The 17,375-nt window shown below is 37.3% G+C and overlaps 3 protein-coding genes across 3 annotated transcripts; 1 reads left to right on the top strand and 2 right to left on the bottom strand.

Annotated features, from left to right (window-relative positions):
- Nucleotides 1-3,207: 3,207 nt before the first annotated feature.
- LOC122066454 (NDR1/HIN1-like protein 13) lies at nt 3,208-4,462 on the bottom strand. Its single transcript, XM_042630259.1, has one exon. It carries the CDS (start codon nt 4,385-4,387, stop codon nt 3,581-3,583), a length of 807 nt encoding a protein of 268 aa, XP_042486193.1. The 5' UTR covers nt 4,388-4,462; the 3' UTR covers nt 3,208-3,580.
- Nucleotides 4,463-5,710: 1,248 nt separating this feature from the next.
- Nucleotides 5,711-6,586, top strand: LOC122066455 (PLAT domain-containing protein 3-like). The gene is made up of 2 exons (XM_042630260.1): nt 5,711-5,983; nt 6,071-6,586. The coding sequence occupies exons 1-2, from the start codon at nt 5,906-5,908 to the stop codon at nt 6,536-6,538; spliced, it is 546 nt and encodes a 181-aa protein (XP_042486194.1). The 5' UTR covers nt 5,711-5,905; the 3' UTR covers nt 6,539-6,586.
- Nucleotides 6,587-7,405: 819 nt separating this feature from the next.
- Nucleotides 7,406-8,696, bottom strand: LOC122066458 (TIR-only protein-like). The gene is made up of 2 exons (XM_042630263.1): nt 8,617-8,696; nt 7,406-7,793 (listed from the first exon to the last, which is right to left on the bottom strand). Exons 1-2 carry the CDS (start codon nt 8,694-8,696, stop codon nt 7,406-7,408), a joined length of 468 nt encoding a protein of 155 aa, XP_042486197.1.
- Nucleotides 8,697-17,375: the final 8,679 nt, after the last annotated feature.

The following is a 17,375-nucleotide window of genomic DNA, read 5'->3' as shown; positions in this document are numbered from 1 at the left end:
AAAAAAAAATATATATATATTTAAAAATTAAAAATTCCATCACTGAGCAGGTAAATGAGCTAGAGGGTTAAAGCTTAAATTTTATCTTACAAAGCCTAATATAAATAGGAAAAACAGAAACAAATATATCAACAAAATGGGCCTTTCAAGATTCATCAATATAATGGGCCTAGAGAAAATGGGCCGTGGCGTATGGATTTTGAAATGGACTAGCCCTTGATTCATAAATACACAATATTTATTTTAATATGCCCTATATACGTTATACCAATTAATCCCCCATTAGACTGATATACAAATCAACGGGAAGGGGTAATAGTGGCTTACCCATTCCCTACCCGTTTAATTAAATTATTTTTTTTTTTTTTGGGTAGAAATTATTTTAAAAGGCTTATTTTTACCATGGTATTAACTGGGCCCAAAAATATATTAAATTTTTTGGGAAAGAACACTACTTGGTCGTGAGGTCCTGTGTCCAGACATAAAAGGTGGCGAAATGATGGTCCTGCCTCTGTGAAATATACAAATAATCCACCATTGTTGATGCCCTTATGCTCTATGCACCCCTTCATTGGCCCTGTGCTGGTGCATGGGCCTCGTGATGAGGTAGCATTCTTCTTCCTTAAGTTTTGGGCCCACCTAATCTACCAATGCTTCCTTGTACAAATACCACGATGCGTCGTCAACATGGTTGGACATGTGAGACCAACACAAGCTCGGCAAGCTAAAACTAAACATAGGGGCTGAGCACTTGAGCAGATTTAGCTGAACTTGATTGAGACCAACCAGGAAAAACCTCAAGGTTGGGCTTGTCTGTTCTAAGGCCTGGGCTTGGTCTTGGGCTGAAAATTAAAATCTGAGGTCGGGTTGGGTTGATGCCTTGGATATCCTAACTCCGGTCAAAGCCTAAGCCCGAGAACCCCCATAGAAAATCCAAGCCTTTTATGTAAATGTCCCATGTAGATGGCATACATACATTCATCCATCCATATATATATATATATATATATATCTTAATAAATTATTACAATTATTCTTAAAAATAATATAGCATACTTCATAGTGGTTATGTGGGCTTAAATGATGTTGCTTTAGTTGGGCTTGGTCTAGGCAAGCACAAACGTTTTGTTGGGTTGGGCCTCCTCTCCTTTACCTTGATTGAGCTTGGAAAACCCTTCCAGCCCATCCGATGCCCACCCCACACCAATCTTATAGGCTACGTTGATTGCAAGGGAAATGGGAAAGGGAAAGGAAGTGAACGGAAGGGAAGGAATTTTTTTTCCCCTTTTGAGTTGTTTGGTTGCAACAAAAGTGAAGTGAAATTGTTGTTTCTTGCAACTTCCATGGCATAATCTCATATTGAAACTCAGATGAAGAGTTTAATTACATCTATCAATCATGGAATACAAATCCATAAATTTGGGTCTCAATCTCACAACAACAAAAATCTCCCAACATAATCATAATAAATGTCCGGAGAAAATGAATTTCTGAGTGAAGAGAGAGAGATCGTCTAAGATGAGAGTTGCAAGCAGGAGAGAGAGAGAGAGAGAGAGAGAGAGAGAGAGAGAGTAGGGTTTTATTTTTTCTTCCTATTTTGGTGGGGAAATAAAAGGGAAATTTCATTGTATAAGTGAAATTTTTTTTACATATAAAATATATTTTCCTTGCAATCAAACATCTAAAATTTATTTCCCTTGGGAAAAAAAATTCCACTTTGCATCAAAAATTTGCATTCCCCTTACAACCAAACAAAGCCATAATAAGAAATTAAAATGCAATTTCTTCTATGGATCTCTTTAAACGGAAACTCTGAGGGTTGATGCTCACATTTTATTTTCTGCTATTATTCTTATCACATCATCATTTCACATGGCATAATGAATATGGGCCTGGGATTTCTGAACCCAGCCCATGGGCCAACCTAAAGATTTTGCCTTATATCTTTGAGATAAGGAACATGTTCTATGTCAGTTATATGCAAAAGGAAAAAAATTGTCGACAATTGTCGACAATTGTCATTGGTTAGACATGGTGAGTCCATATTATAAAGCACCTTAGACCCATCTCATGGGTGAAATTTTAGCCCCATACAAACAAAGAAGCACCTCAAAAAAGTTCAAAATGACAAAGTTATAGGAATGGCACTAGATCCTATTGCAATGGAATACTACTTTGTAATTCTATAAAGCTTCAACACTCTTCAAACCATTTACTGTGTTTGTTTCAAATTGAAATTCGACTTGTAGGTGAACATTTTTTCCCCTGACGATGGTGTCTAGACTTTGGACTTTGGCTGGATTAAGTCTCTTGGGCATGCACACTGGGTCAACATTGAATCCTATAAGAACCATAGAAGCCATGCCCCAAGGAGGTAAGGGGAGTCGAACTAAGGATGCATGTCGATTTAGGGACAGTTCCTTACTAATTGAGCTGCTCTATTGGGATTAAAATCTATCACATGAACCCACCAACATGTGCGCATGCTAAATATATGTGTAATTATTAGACTGTAATTAACTTAAGCCATGCTCCATCTTTTTTTTTTTTCAATGGGGCTGGGGGTAAGTAGCAAAGCTCCATTTATGAGTATTTATCACTTGAAAATTTCTGTGTTATTAGCAAAAAGTTTGATGGTCCACCTGATTAGAATAGTAACTCTAGGTTACGTACCTTGATTTGCCACACGGAAGAGTGATGAGGTTTCTGGTTGGGCCAGGTTGGGCTCAACCCAATGCTCAGCTCATCCCAACTTCAGTCCAAAAATCTCAACCATGGCCCAACCCACCGGCTGAAAATCCTAGACCAAAGCTTAAAAGTTTTGGGCGGGCTTTTAGTGGGCTTGGGCTTGGGCTTGACAGGCCAAACTTGAATGACCCACTCATATTATTGTCACATACCTTTACTTCTTTCGCTTGTAGAAGCAATTCTAGAGTTTCATACTTTTGCTTGAATCCCATGATGAAAAGAGAATCTCTTCATTCAAGGGTTCTGATATTTGGATGGAACTCTAGAATTAGGGGACTTTGGACATTCATCACATAACGAAAAAGTAAATATGAGATGGCAATGGTGAATTTCTCTTCACCCACTATGGAGAAAAACTTTCTCCAATAAATTTTAACAAATAGAACTAGAAGATACCATGGAACAATGTACAGTTTATATTGGACAAAGGAACTATACAGTGTCAAAAAAAATTTAAAAGTTCTACTTCACCTCAAATTTAAAAAAAAAAAAAAAAAATCAGAATCAATCGTCCCCATGCCCAATTTAAGACATACTAATAATATTAAGATGGGGAAAAAAGGAGAGAGAAAAAAATCAATAAGCCCTTGTACAATGTCTTTTGCATTCGCCGGACCTCTCAATCAGAAGGGAAGAAAAGGTTAAATTGTAAATAAAGTAAAAGAACAGAAATTTGAATGTTTGAGACTAAGAAGAGAATTAAGGAGATTAATGAAAGAAAATTTTTTGATTTTTTTTTTGCTACCTCCACCACCTCCAACAACAAACACAACACGCCATGATCCATCACCATCACCACTCTTATCATCGGCCACCCCTTCTTCTTCTATACTTATGAGAAGACTTGGATCTTTGTTTGACATTTCTGAGACAAGACCCTTGTGCCTTTCGCCAATGTATTCACAGTCAAATCACATGTAACAGCCATGTTCATACTCCATGAAGTCAAAACACCAATCTCCATCTTCACAGGAATGTTAACCAATAGAGACAAAGCTATACTTTCTTTCTTCGTCCCCTTTCCTTGCATGCTTTTCTGTAACTGAGAAGGTAACTTACCCTTCAACCCAGATAGTACAAGCCTGACCCGGGTGGAAGTTTTAGCCTCTGTGGAGAAAGCTGGAGGGTTGCCGGTGGAGATCTTATTTTGCTTGAAAGAGAGAGAAGCATCACCTCCTTTAAGGCAGTTAACACCCATTTGCCCATTAGGATTCTCAGCCTTTAAGGTGACATCAAACTCTGGATTCTTGTGGGAGTTTCCTATGAGGAGGCTTTGGATGGAGAAGTTGACCTTCTTGGGCTGGACGATGAAGTAGGTGATACCTACAATGAGTAGGAGGATAAGGGCGAGGATGAAGAGGATGAGGATGGGGAAGAGAATGCAAGAGCACATAGATCTCTTCTTTTGTGGGGTAGGATTTTTCCTCTGACGCTCGAGATAGGCGGCGTTCTCTGGTGGAGGGACGCGGTAGATTTGGTCTTTAGGGACTTGAACGACGTAAGTGCCCGAACGTAAGGCGTCTTCAGTTTCATGAATTCCATGACCAGGAAAAGGAGGAGGAGGACGAGGAGGAGGAGATGTAGGAGGTTTACCCAAATCTGGTTTATTGTAGGAGGCAGGTGGGACCCGCTCCTCCATGGGGAGATGGGGAGCGGAGTTGCAGGTTAGAAGAGGAAGGAAGGTGGTAGAGGTGAAGGAGAATAATGGTGGTTGTTAATTGTTGCATTGGAGAAAGGGGTGGCATCGAATAATTTTTGGGATGAGAGAGAGAGAAGTGGAGGAGATGGAAGAGGAGAGAGAGACTCTGTTGTTGGATTGGAAGGGAAGGAAACAACTCGCGATTGTGAGTCATGACAGCCAAGACAGACTCACAATCCAACCATCACCGACCCAATCTATTGCTATTGTTAGATCATTTACTTGGTCAAAGATCTTATATTATCAATATCTCTAATTATCTAAACTTCAAATCTTTACAACTACCGTTGGATTGGAATATTGGGGGAATTCCCACATGGCTTAATTATCCGATCAAGGATATTATTTATCCATATCGCTAAGCATGTGGCTATGTTTGCCATAGTAGTAAAGTTTTCAGTTTACATGTATCTTTCTCATTAGAACTTTATATGAACATTATAACTTAGAAATTTGATAATATTGGTATAGGAGTTAGCCCCATTTAGTTGGGATAAGATTTAGTTGAGTTGTGTTTGGTTTAAAAGTTTGGTTGAAAGATTTATTCTGATTCAATGGGAAATCTTGTTTTTTGTGCAATTACCTATCATGTTTGGATGGAGAGAAACTAAAGAAGATGAACTACATAGAAGCTTTAGATCTTGATGTTATATTATTTAACGTTTGGGAAAAACTGATCTTCAAGTTGGGTCCAAGGATGTTAAACCAACTCGAAACAATTTATCGAAATTGAACAAGTCCGTTTGCATCGAAATCGTGAAACCATTTAATAAGTGGTTTGAATTTATTGGTTTAAGAGATGAGACCATTTAATAAATTAACGGTTTTTGTTTTGATTGTAACCATTTAAACTGAATAACTTTTAATTTATCTATTTAATAAAAAAGTTAGTGAACCCTATCCGTCTAGCATTCTCACCCCATGCATAGTTGGGGTTGAAAATACTTAGCATGTATGGGGACAAGTGAGTCTTCTCACACCCAATTGAGTCTGGACATGGGAAACACTAGACGGACATGATTCTTTTGTCTTAGATATATAATATCTTCCTGAATCTTCAACGCCTCATGACCCGCATTCTACATTGATGAAATTATTTATACTTTTCTCTAAAATTAATTATTCAAAAAAAAAAAATTGTTTATAATTAATAATTGATGAGAAGTGTTCACTGTCTCAGAGCGCGATTTACGCCAATATTCCCTAGGAATAGGCATGTTGTTCTGCTTTAGTGATCTTCCCATGCAGTTGTACTTGCGGATAGATCTCACCCTTGAGGAAAACAAATCCAAATACTGAATATAGAGATAGAAAAGTAAGGTATTCCTCTGTCTTTTACTTTTCTCCTCTCTATAAAGAAAAAAAAAAAAGTTTGGCCATCAAAGCTATACAATGAACAAACAAATCGCAAACCCAAATCTAGCAGAGAAATAGAGAAAGAAATCAGGGAAAGATCAAATGGGAACTTGGATCAAGAATGATCACCTCTTCTTCTTGTTCGCTGTTATAATTTCCTCTGCAATTATAGCTCAATCTGTAAGTAATCTTTCTCTCTCATCTTCTAATATCGTTTGTCAGGTCAAGTCCCAGTTTGATTAACATAACTGAAATGTGGATACACAGGACGATTGCGTATATACGGTATACGTGAGGACTGGATCGATAGTAAAGGGAGGAACAGACTCGAACATCAGCCTAACCCTATACGATGCAGAGGGTCATTACGTAGAGATGCCGAATTTGGTGACCTGGGGAGGTTTAATGAGAGAAGGGCACAACTACTTCGAGAGGGGAAACCTCGATATGTTTAGCGGCAGGGGTAGATGCTTAAGGGCACCGGTGTGTGGAATGAACCTAACATCAGATGGATCAGGGGATAACCATGGGTGGTACTGCAACTACGTGGAGGTTACGTCGACGGGTCCACATATTCCCTGCTCGCAGCTGCTCTTCACGGTGGAGCAATGGATTGCTCTTGACGCATCTCCTTATGAGCTCACCGCTACCAGGAATTACTGCAATTCTGATCTTCAGAGCATTGAAAAGAAGCATCAGAAACGGAAGATCCGTTCTGATTTGAGTGTGGTGTAGTTAATTGTTTTTTAAATTGGAGATGGAATTAATGACCCTGAGATTAGAGAGGATCGATCTGTCATCTTTACATGTAATTAAGAACTAGCTAGTATTTTTTTTTTTTTTTTTTTAATTTACATCCGCATCCCCTTGTGTTTACTCTTATTATATCCACTCCTCGCGTTTCATTTATTACAAATAAATCCAGCCTAGCTAACACAATGGGTGAGGTGTTTAATTTTAAAATTAAAAGGACTATTTTACCCTTATGATATCTTTTATCTAAAAGATCCTAAGTCAATAATCATTTTACCCTTATGAGCTTCATGTCTTGATTTTTTTAAGCTTGATACCATCTGATACCTTCTTCAAGTATTGATACTCTTCATTTAATGACTTCAATCTTTATTTCTTCCTTTCATTCATGAATTTTGATCTTTGATATGAAGTCTCTACAAAATAATACTTAAAGATAAATTGTGAAATCTTTCATATGTTTGTAATCATTAAAATCAACAATAGGAGTGTGGGCAAATCCCTAACAATCTCCAATTCCATTTGAGATGGACCTTTGGTAAATTTTGCTTTTTTGTACAACCAAAATTTAAATACAGGAAGAATTTTATTTTTAGCGATGATGATAATTTTTTTCTTCATCATCCAATTCCATTAAGATTTCCACCACTCTATCTGAAACTCTATTCAGCAGATCGGACCAATCCCTAGAAGACCCAACGGAGAATCAATTAATAAAAAAAGGTTCAAAATATCAAGAAGCCATAGTTTTAAAACTAAAATAAATATTGTTGCATACCCTTTGGATGAATCAAACGAGATGCCCATCCTGTCCTTGGCCAGCTCAAGCGCTAATCTAAACCTATGCAACTAGTTGGCCAGAAAGCTTCCATCCTCCACAAGCACAAGATCAGAGTCTTGACTCTGGACATCATAGAATATGGGAATAACCCATTTCATGCATTCCGTCAAGAGAGCCAACTCATGGAGACAATTTTCAGAAGTGCAATAATTTGGAGAGAAGATGGCCAACCCAACCTTACAGCCCTGTATGGCAGTTTTGATGACCTCCTTGAGATCTTTGCCGGGCTTCATGCACTTGTAGTCCAAGAATCGATAGAGCTTTAGGTGGACAAAATGATCATGAAGCAACTCAGCGATGTTGCGCTTCGTGTCCACCCCACGATGGTTTATGAAGATGTCAAACGGGGGAGGGTACTTGGAAGCAGTTACCCTGAAGGAGGAGAGTGTTTGTCTTCTGTTATTGATGCACAAGTACAGAGAGTAGATTATTAATTAGGCTGCGTTTGGTAGTCATCAAGAAAAATGTTTCTGACGTTTTTTCGTTTTATGGGAACAGAAAAACGGAATAAAATCTTGCTCTGTCATTTCAGTTTCATTTCAAATACAAAAAAATGAACAACTAAGGTAATCGTTCCTAAAACATGTTCACCAAACATCTTTTTTTTTGTTTTAAAACAATTTTTTGACAAATAAACTAAAAATTTTGTTTTTGACACGAAACGTTGTTTTTAGAATTGAATGACTACCAATCACAACCTCAGATTAATATACAGATAATAAAAAATACCCCTACATTCAAATTAGATCATAAATACGGGAGAAATCTAACAAACATATAATAATTTTGCCCTCAGGCATCCTTCAGGACCAAATTAGCCTAAAGAGCATAATAATATTTCTAAGCCTTTTCGCCTAGAAATAACTAACTAATCAAGGAGCCATGCATGTCATCCTTTTATTGAAATCAAGAATTCCAGAGAAAGAATCCGTTGCTCGTACGATCACCTGGTTGTACGAGTCAGCGATCAACACCTGTCCCACTTTGTGCCATTACAAGGATAAAGAAGGATATATCTGAGAACAAAAAGGACAGGTGTTGGTCGCTGACTCGTATAACCAGGTGATCGTACGAGCAGCAGATCCGTTCTCAGAATTCCACATAATCTTATGTGGGACCAGAGGTGAAAGGTTCACTACCTACGTAAAGACAAGTAACCCGTTTTGTCAAAAACCTTTGGTTCTCGGCCTATTATTTAGGAAAAAGATACATTACGTACTGGTAATCAGAGTTATGTGGGGCCCCCATTTTGTCAAAAGTTTGGGCTTTCGATCTCCCATCATCTAAGNATGTATCCATGTTTTTGTAAGAAAACAAGAATCAGTTTATTTTTTGTCATAAATCAGAATCCTAATTGATTACCTAATTTGTGACTTACATCTAGAACAATCTATACACCTAGACCCAACTGTGAACATTCAAGGCCCACCTTGAGATGAATTGGGAAAAGATTTCTATGGTTTGATCATATTTGGGAACTTACGGGAACTAATGATGGATGTATTATAGATTTTCAATGGTTAATACTACATAGTATAATGACCGGTGTGACTTAAACAATATGCTGAAATATAAATATTCATAAAAGGAATTGTTTTTTTTTTTTTTTAGTATGAGATTACACATAGACATGGTTATGATGGGGCAAGCATTGTCTTGTTTGTAAAATTGATGTGAGTTTTTTTTGGACTTTTTATCCGGTGGGATGTATAAGAAGGGTTAACATTTAAGACAATGGAGGATAATGTTTATTTTTTATTTTTTATTTTTTCTAAAGTTAAATGGGCTGAGCCTATGGGTGTTTTATGATTTGTTTTGAGTTGTCCATGTTTATTTAAGTGTAATGGGTTGAAGCTTATGGGCCTAATTTGAAATAGGTTGAATTGAACCAAATTAAATCCGATTTGGTAAACCAAATTAGATTGTAGACCACTATAATGTTGAACACGCATGTTTCAAGCATTGTTTGATTAGATCCAATGATCCGAATCAACATCGGTTGAGACCGATCCTACACTTGATCGTTTAAGACTTGGCATTGGTATTGTATCATAGGTAAAATGATAATAATAAAATCCAATGTCTTGATCAAGACCCCTTAAAGTGATTAAATCCTAAACTAACCCAAAATCAAGATGAATCGGTTCAACCAAAATTGTGCCTTGACTAAACCGATCAGGTTGATAAATTCAGATATCCGACACATTGACCCAAAAAAAAATTGAACCATTTAGTTTTTTCAATGTGTCATCACCCACTGGGAAATGTCATCAACATTGACCGATGTTAATCGAGAAAGTATTTATTTAAAAAAAATCTATTATTTTTGTATTTAGTCATAGAACCAATTGGTCATTGATTAATGTGTTGAAAATTAACTATGTTATTGATATTGTGAAGGATTTTATCATTTGAAATGGTCTTATATGGTAATGATCAATTTTCACATAATTTCTAATGAGGTTTTTTAGATTTAAAACAATTATTTTGAGAGTCCCAAGGCCTTGTGAATAATAAAATACCATTAGTTTTCATGATGTCACCTTATCATGTACTTGGGATGTTGTGGATAATTACTTAACTAGTCAAACTAGTAGGAGGATGTAATTATATATTCTGAAATATTGTTTATGGTTCGACTAGTGGATGCATGTTTAATATACTGGGTTGAATTTAAAACAAGAAAAATGAGACCTATATTTTGTGTTCCATAACTATTTTGGAACAGCTATAGTGTTTTGTCTTTATTCTGTAGTGGCTTTAGAATTATATTTCTGTTTATGCATGTTTTTGCACTGGTTTATCATTACTATGATATTAAAAAAGTCATTTATGAATGACATAGGCAGAAAATTAATGACATTTTATGTTTGCATGTCATAATTGGAATACTCTATGATGAATAAATATAATGGAGTTAAGTTGGGTGTAAGCTTTCGCACATGTTTAGCTGCAAAAAGTATTTCTAGGGAACCATGAAAGGGTGATGTGGATTCCACCAAAGTGACATATCTTGTTCTTTCATGGTTTTCCCTAGGGCAGCATAGTAGGTGACATTTGTCTAAAGATGATGTCACCAAAGTTAAAGAAAATGACAGTAACCTAAAGATTCTGATCCCAAAGGTAAGGGGATCTCAAAAGTTATTGTTTTTTTCACAGTTAATACAAGAAAATGAGATGACCAGTGTATTCCTGTCTTAAAGGATAAGGATACAGTTTTGGCTATAACTCTTGAGTGATATAGTTATTACAGTGAATACACATGAATCTCACCAAGTTAAACTTTGTTATTGGTGTGGTCTATTTAAATCAATTTTTTGTGAAGATTCTTGTGGGTAGAGTTGGCATCTTAAAGATTAATATTAATGATGATACCTATACTTACATTTGAGATGTTATGACACAAGATCATCCTACGTTGCTTCTACATATTGATGATTTATTAACTATTTTCAGTATAGTTTTAATGAAATCCAATTTTTGAGTCTAATAATTATATAGACCATAAATAGTTTATGCAAATGGAATCAGAAATCATTTAATTTCGATTTATTGAAATGACTTCTGAAATCTATTTACACTGTTGACTATTTTGGCTTTGTTTACTCAAGCCAACAGTTAGATCTAGTTCTAATATGAATTGATATTGACTCTTATAAATGGTACTTTTATTAGGTCATCTAGTCTTACTCTCTTATATTAGTGGGAGAATAAATTATTATCTTATTGAGGGTGATAGATGTATCATACATGTTTTATTATGTATATTACACTTGTTTCATAAATTTTAAGTCAATCTGGGGTATTTTGATATTTCTTCGATGTTATATTTATCATCCATGACATCAGGTTTCGTCACGAGACACATAATTATGAGTTTTGACACCCATTTATGATTCAAAATATCACAAGTGCATTGTTTAAGTAATATTTCTTCAAATTTATATGTCATATTTGTACTTGTGATAAAGTTCAATTTTATTAAAAATTCATCGAGATAAAACAGATATATTATATTTGAATGATTTAAATGAACTCATTGAAATTTTAGTGACTAATTGGTATAAAGCCTATGAAGTTATTTATACTTACTATGGATCTAAGCCAACATTACCTTTATTTGTTAAAGGCTTATTGTTATTTTGACCTATAAATTATTTGATTCATGTGCTCTATTAGTTCATGAACTTTTTTTTTTATTTAAAGAAATTGTAGGTCTTTATTGTGGTTGACTTTAAAGTTTATGAGCTAATATTTGTGTTGGATATTAAAGTCATTTGGATTGAAAGTTCATATTTGTATACAACTTTGTATATCTAATGAATTAAGGATAAAGTAACATATTTCATGTGTTTTTTTTTTGTTATCATGAATAAATGTTATGAACTTTTATATTTAACATATTGTCATTATAGAAAATATCATATTTAGATTTTCTATTTATTTATGGTAATGGCTGGAAGTACAAAACTGACATACTAAGAATGTACTCACTTTGATAACTGCTAAATTATGGTATTACCATATTGACTATAATGGTTTATAATGGGTTACTTTTGTGGACTTATGTTGAATATTTTATTAATTAAATACTCAAATAGCTCATCTTCTTGTTTGCACCCAAAATCTAAACCCACGGGCATTTGGTAGCAATCCAAGTCTATAGGTTTTCATAATTTCAGTGATTACGCTTTCACTTAGTGGGCTAGTTACTGAGATTGTAAAATTACTATTGACTATTCAGGATGGGTTGCAGTCAAGGAGATCATATGGCGAATGATGTGCTCTTGCCACTACAGGTGAGTCTTCATTTGGTCTATTTCGCTTGATAGTGTGAGGGTGACATTTTGGGCTTCATAACTTTGGAGGTTCTTGTCTTGCCACCACAGGTGACGGAATCTTCAAAGTGGTGTTGTTTTGAGCGTCTCGCCTTGCATGTGAAAGATTCCACTACGTATTGGGCGATCTTGCCACCATAGGTGTGACCCTGATGACGTCGGATCTTTCCCCAGTTTCTGTTTTCCTACAGTTATTGAAAACAATACTGGGATAAATCTGATTCATATCCCAATTAGTCAGATTTAATTATATTATTGGGAAGTTTAATATGCCTTCTATTCTTGCAAATTATATATTTTAATAAATATGTATGATTATATTTGTCAGCTTTGACTTCTCAGCTATTTTCTGTTAAAATAGTTTGAATGGTTCCAATTTTAAGGAATATAACTAATCTTTTAATATTTCTTTGGCTATTATGATAATAAATTTTAATCTTAATTGATGAGCCTCCTAAGCCAGTGGTTGTTAATTATATTCAAGCTAAGGTTCTTTATGAAAATGGGAGGAATCTAATAGGTTTATCTAAAGATCAGTGGAGTAAGCTCATGAATCATAAATTTTTGTAGAACTATATTATTACAGATTGTTGACTCTATATCTAAACTATTGAGGATGTTCTGTGACAACTCCGCTGCGGTTTGTTTCTCTCATAACAGTGAAAGTACTTCAAACTCTAAACACATTGACATTAAGTAATTTTTTGTCAGAGAGAAAGTTCAAGAGTCACAGATTACAATGGAACAGATTGTTACAAAAAATATGATTGCAGATCCTCTTACTGAGGGCTTGACTCCAAAAGTCTTTCAAGCGCATGTCACTAATATGAGACTTATTAGTTCTTTTGATGTATTTTATTAGTGGGAGCTTTGCTCATATATCCAGTTGCATCTGAGTACAGCATTATTATATTTATAAAACATCATTATTGTTCTCGAGAATATACATGTATTTTATTATGGCCATTTTTTTATGTGTATGCACTTATTTATTTGTCTCCTACATAAAATTGAGGCTATATGTGGTGTATTTACCTCATTCGGTATCTGAGGGTTTAGTCAATACACACACATCCAGTCGCTAGCAAAGCCTCGTTTGATTGAGGTCTAGTGCCAGTGTTTTGGGACATCCGGACCCAGTCCCAATGAGCTTCTTTGATTGAAGCTTGAGCGTTTGGGAGACGCTTTTAGTTAATGAGACATTCGGTATCTGTCTCATAGGGCTCATTTGGTTTTCGAGCTAGGACCAATTTAGAAATAGACATGATGATCACTATTGCATGTTATTTCCATACCACACTTTCATATTGTTCAGCCCAAGTTAGTGAGGTTATGAGCACTTTGACTTGTTTGGTCCCATGTCACTTTAGATGTGATGATCAATACGGTTGGGTGTTTGTAATTCTCATTCAGACCAAAGCATTTGGTTTAAGGTGCACTCCATTCGACACTGTTTTGTTTGTGGCCACATTCAATTTATCTAAATCGAAGAGTCGTTTTAAATAAATTTTAAAATCTAAAACTTGTGACATATGCTGCCCAAGTGGGAGATTGTAAGATTTCCTATTAGGTGGTCTAGCATAGTCAAAGATTTGTTTCCAAAACCGGTTTAGTGATGTTGACTACAGATGGAGTAACCAGAAAGAATCCAATATTATTGGTAAGTGATCTCTACGGAGATATTGGATTCTATTAGCACACCTTAATGGTATGAAATATTTATTACTATGTGTGGACCTAAGGTATTATTTCCTTAATGGGGAGGAAACCCTAATTTTATTACAGGGTTGGTGTAATACCCTACTTCTTAAACCCGGTCTGATTACACGGTTGACCCGGTTAAACCATGCAGGACCTGAACCGGAGAGGGTTAAGGCGGGTTCCTTATGGACCATGATGGTAAGGGTGACTTTGAACACCGACTGGCCAGACAAGTCCGAGTCAGTGCTAGAGGAGACAGGTGTACCCAAGCCGTGTACATGCATATATCATAAGGCCATGTATGGATAAAGTAGGTATGTAGTCGTATCTTAAGGCGCATACGTATATTACATCTTATGCCAAGAGTGAGATTCGTGTCGAGAGTCGAATTCTGTCAAAATCCCACTTATTGGCCAAGTTTTGGCCCTCAGGTGGGCGGTCACAGGTGGGCGCATCCGCCCACCTGAGTGACCCACCCATGAGGTTACAAGATGTCTTAATAGGTATAAATAGCTATCATTATATTTTTCCTTTTTCTCATTTATGACACTCGGACGTTTGGTGAGAAGAGTAAAGAGGAGAGAGAAAAGAAGGGAAAGAAGAGGAAAAGAGAAGGAAGAGGAAGAAGAGATGGATTTCAGCGGCGCCGAGGTTTGATCTTCCCATTCTAACGCCAGAAGAGTGATCTCCAATACGAGATCTACGATTAGAGGTGAGAAAATGCTAGGTTCCTTAAACTTTCACCATATCCAAATGAAACCCTTGATTTGAGTAGAGTTTCTTGAGGTCTCGTAGATCCCCCTTGAGATGATGAATCTAAGGTTTAATAGATGGTTTATGTGTTGATTTTGAAGGATTTGAAGGAGTGTTTCCACGGTTGGAGGAGCATTGGTGATTTGAAGTGATTTTGGGGTCTTTGAACGAGTTCTTGGGCAAAGAAGGTAAGATGATTTCCATACCTTAAATCTAACCTAGATCTAGGTTAGAACCATCTTATGAGACCTTGAACGTGTGAAGAATGGGTTTGAAAAAGCCCCATTTGATTCCCCAAAGGTTGGGGGAAGTTTGGGGAAAAATGATATTTTCCCGCTAAGACCGGTGGGCCAAACCGGTGGGCCAAATGGCCAGCCTGAGAGCACCCGCTTGAGAGGGCAGACCCTCGGGGCCAACCGACGAGATCAATCGGCAGGCCGAACCGGTGGGCCCAATTGGTCGGTTGACCTGCCCGCCGGTCATGACCGGTGGGTCTGATTGGTGGGTCATGACAGGTGGGCTGTCCCACCCACCCGAGAGGCTCCCAACATGATTTTTACGTCACAACGGACCCAAAACGGACATGCGACCTTCTTTTAAGATTCTAAAAATGATTTTATCATTGGATCGTGTTAATTTTGATCCCAAAATGGTGAAATGCTAACCCCATTCACTTATGTTAGGTTCACCAAAACGTTCGCTTCCCGCACCGGATCTCACCCGTACCTGGTGTGAGTCTTTGTACACAAAAGGTAAGTGGGGAGAGGACGTTTGGCCTTATGTTAAGGCTTGTTTGGCATTCATTTAATTGTATCTAGACTAGCCATGTCATCATGCAAATTATGTGTAACTTAGCCATCCTCATATTATTATGACTTGTGTGTTGTGTTTATTTTCTTAATGTCAAATGATGATGTGAATATGTGATGAATGATGACATCATTGTGCATAATGCATTAGTAGACTAGATGCCGTAGTCGGCTTGAAAACGAGTGCATTGGTGGCCCGTGGAATGGGACGCAGTGGCACTATGCAATCGTACTATGTCATATAGGAGCATGCGGTGTAGGATTATCATCTTTCCGTGCTACGACCCTTCCCAACAGGGGTTGAGGTGTTGGGTTACCATTTGGGGGGAAGCAGTGGTCGTGATTTTTGGGTCACTGTGGCGGTTAGACATATGCCCGGCTGGTCACTAGGATAGTCGGCAACCCCGGTGGTATATTCAAGAGGGCCAATCATACTGCTTTTAAATTGCTGGAGTCAGCACCTTTAATTTTTGTCATTTACTTTATGTTGAGAGCCGGTGGTCGACATGTTTTACTTTTCTGAGTACTCACGACAGGCCTTCTTCGACAGCCCTATGGGCATATCGTGGCTCGTACTCGGAGTATACGCACACTGTGGTTGTAGTAGCACTAAACCAAAGACTTAGAAATGTTGTTTAGGTGGATGTGATTTAAAATGGATTGCATAGCATATAGTGCATATGGTTGTGATTTGTTGTATGAACTGCTGTGTGGTCCTTCTTTTCACTTGCTGAGTTAGTGAGCTCATCCCACGTGTGCATCACTTTTAGATGATTTTACAGGTCATCAACCTGAAGAGCACGGGTCGGGTCCCATAGTTGAATTCCGTGAAGAGGATTGGTGGGTCCCCGAGGAATTAGAGTACGGTATGGATTACTCGTGCAAGGGCTGTGCTGCGGGACCGCAGCTTTGATACCGAGCTGAGCTCTTCTTCTGATACCGAGCTGAGCTTTACCTTTTGATACCGAGCTGGGCTTTACCTTTTGATGCCGAGCTGAGCTCTACTTTTGATACCGAGCTGAGCTATACCCTTTGTGTTTTTGATGATCCCTTTGTGTACTTGATATGTAAATTGTATTCTTTTATGTAAATATCATGCCTGCGGGCCCACATGTACTTAACTATGTATTACAATTTTGGTATCAAGTATAATGAGAATATTTACAGGTAAATTAAGCCTTCCGCTGAACTGATGAACACTTTCTTAGTTGTGTGTATGCTGTGGTTGGATACTGTATCAGAAGATCCTGGTAGGTTTGGGTTAACCGGTGTTAACCCTGTCACCGGTCCAGTTCTGTGTGAACGGGGTGTGACAGTTGGTCTCTACCCTCACCCCTATATATAGTTATTACTAACCCATTAAGTGAGGCTAACGACTAAAAGCAAAAGGGAAAGAAGGTAGACCAGACCAGCATTGACCGTGTTGTACGAGAAGCATACAAGAAGACATTGAGGAGTTCTTATTCTTCAGCATAGATTCAGGTATGCCTAAAACTTGTTTTTGTAGTATTTGTCGTGCATGCTTATCGATCTTCATGAATGGTTCCGTATTTATTTTCTTTCAGATCTACCATGGCCAGTTCTTGAACACTAGCACTTCGCCGCAACATTGTAATGTTCCCCGCTACCTGAGGTGGAGAAGGGCTGCGCCTTCTCACCTGAGTAAAGCCTTCCTGCAACTCCATAACAGCTTGATGTTCTAGATCATATTGTACCACTACTAGTCTCCCATTATCCAAGCTCATCATAGTTGGAGTCGATGGAAATCGCTACTCAATACTTTTAGATCCACACATCTCCTCCTCAAGGACCACTTCGATCCTACCACCTTCCACAGGCCTAGGAAACTCATCCCGAAACAATCGCCACCTAGAACC

This window comes from Macadamia integrifolia, unplaced genomic scaffold (assembly GCF_013358625.1).
Source record: "Macadamia integrifolia cultivar HAES 741 unplaced genomic scaffold, SCU_Mint_v3 scaffold2401, whole genome shotgun sequence".
Lineage (NCBI taxonomy): Eukaryota > Viridiplantae > Streptophyta > Magnoliopsida > Proteales > Proteaceae > Macadamia > Macadamia integrifolia.
The sequence above is the reverse complement of the archived record's forward strand: the minus strand, read 5'-3'. Positions and strand labels throughout refer to the sequence as shown.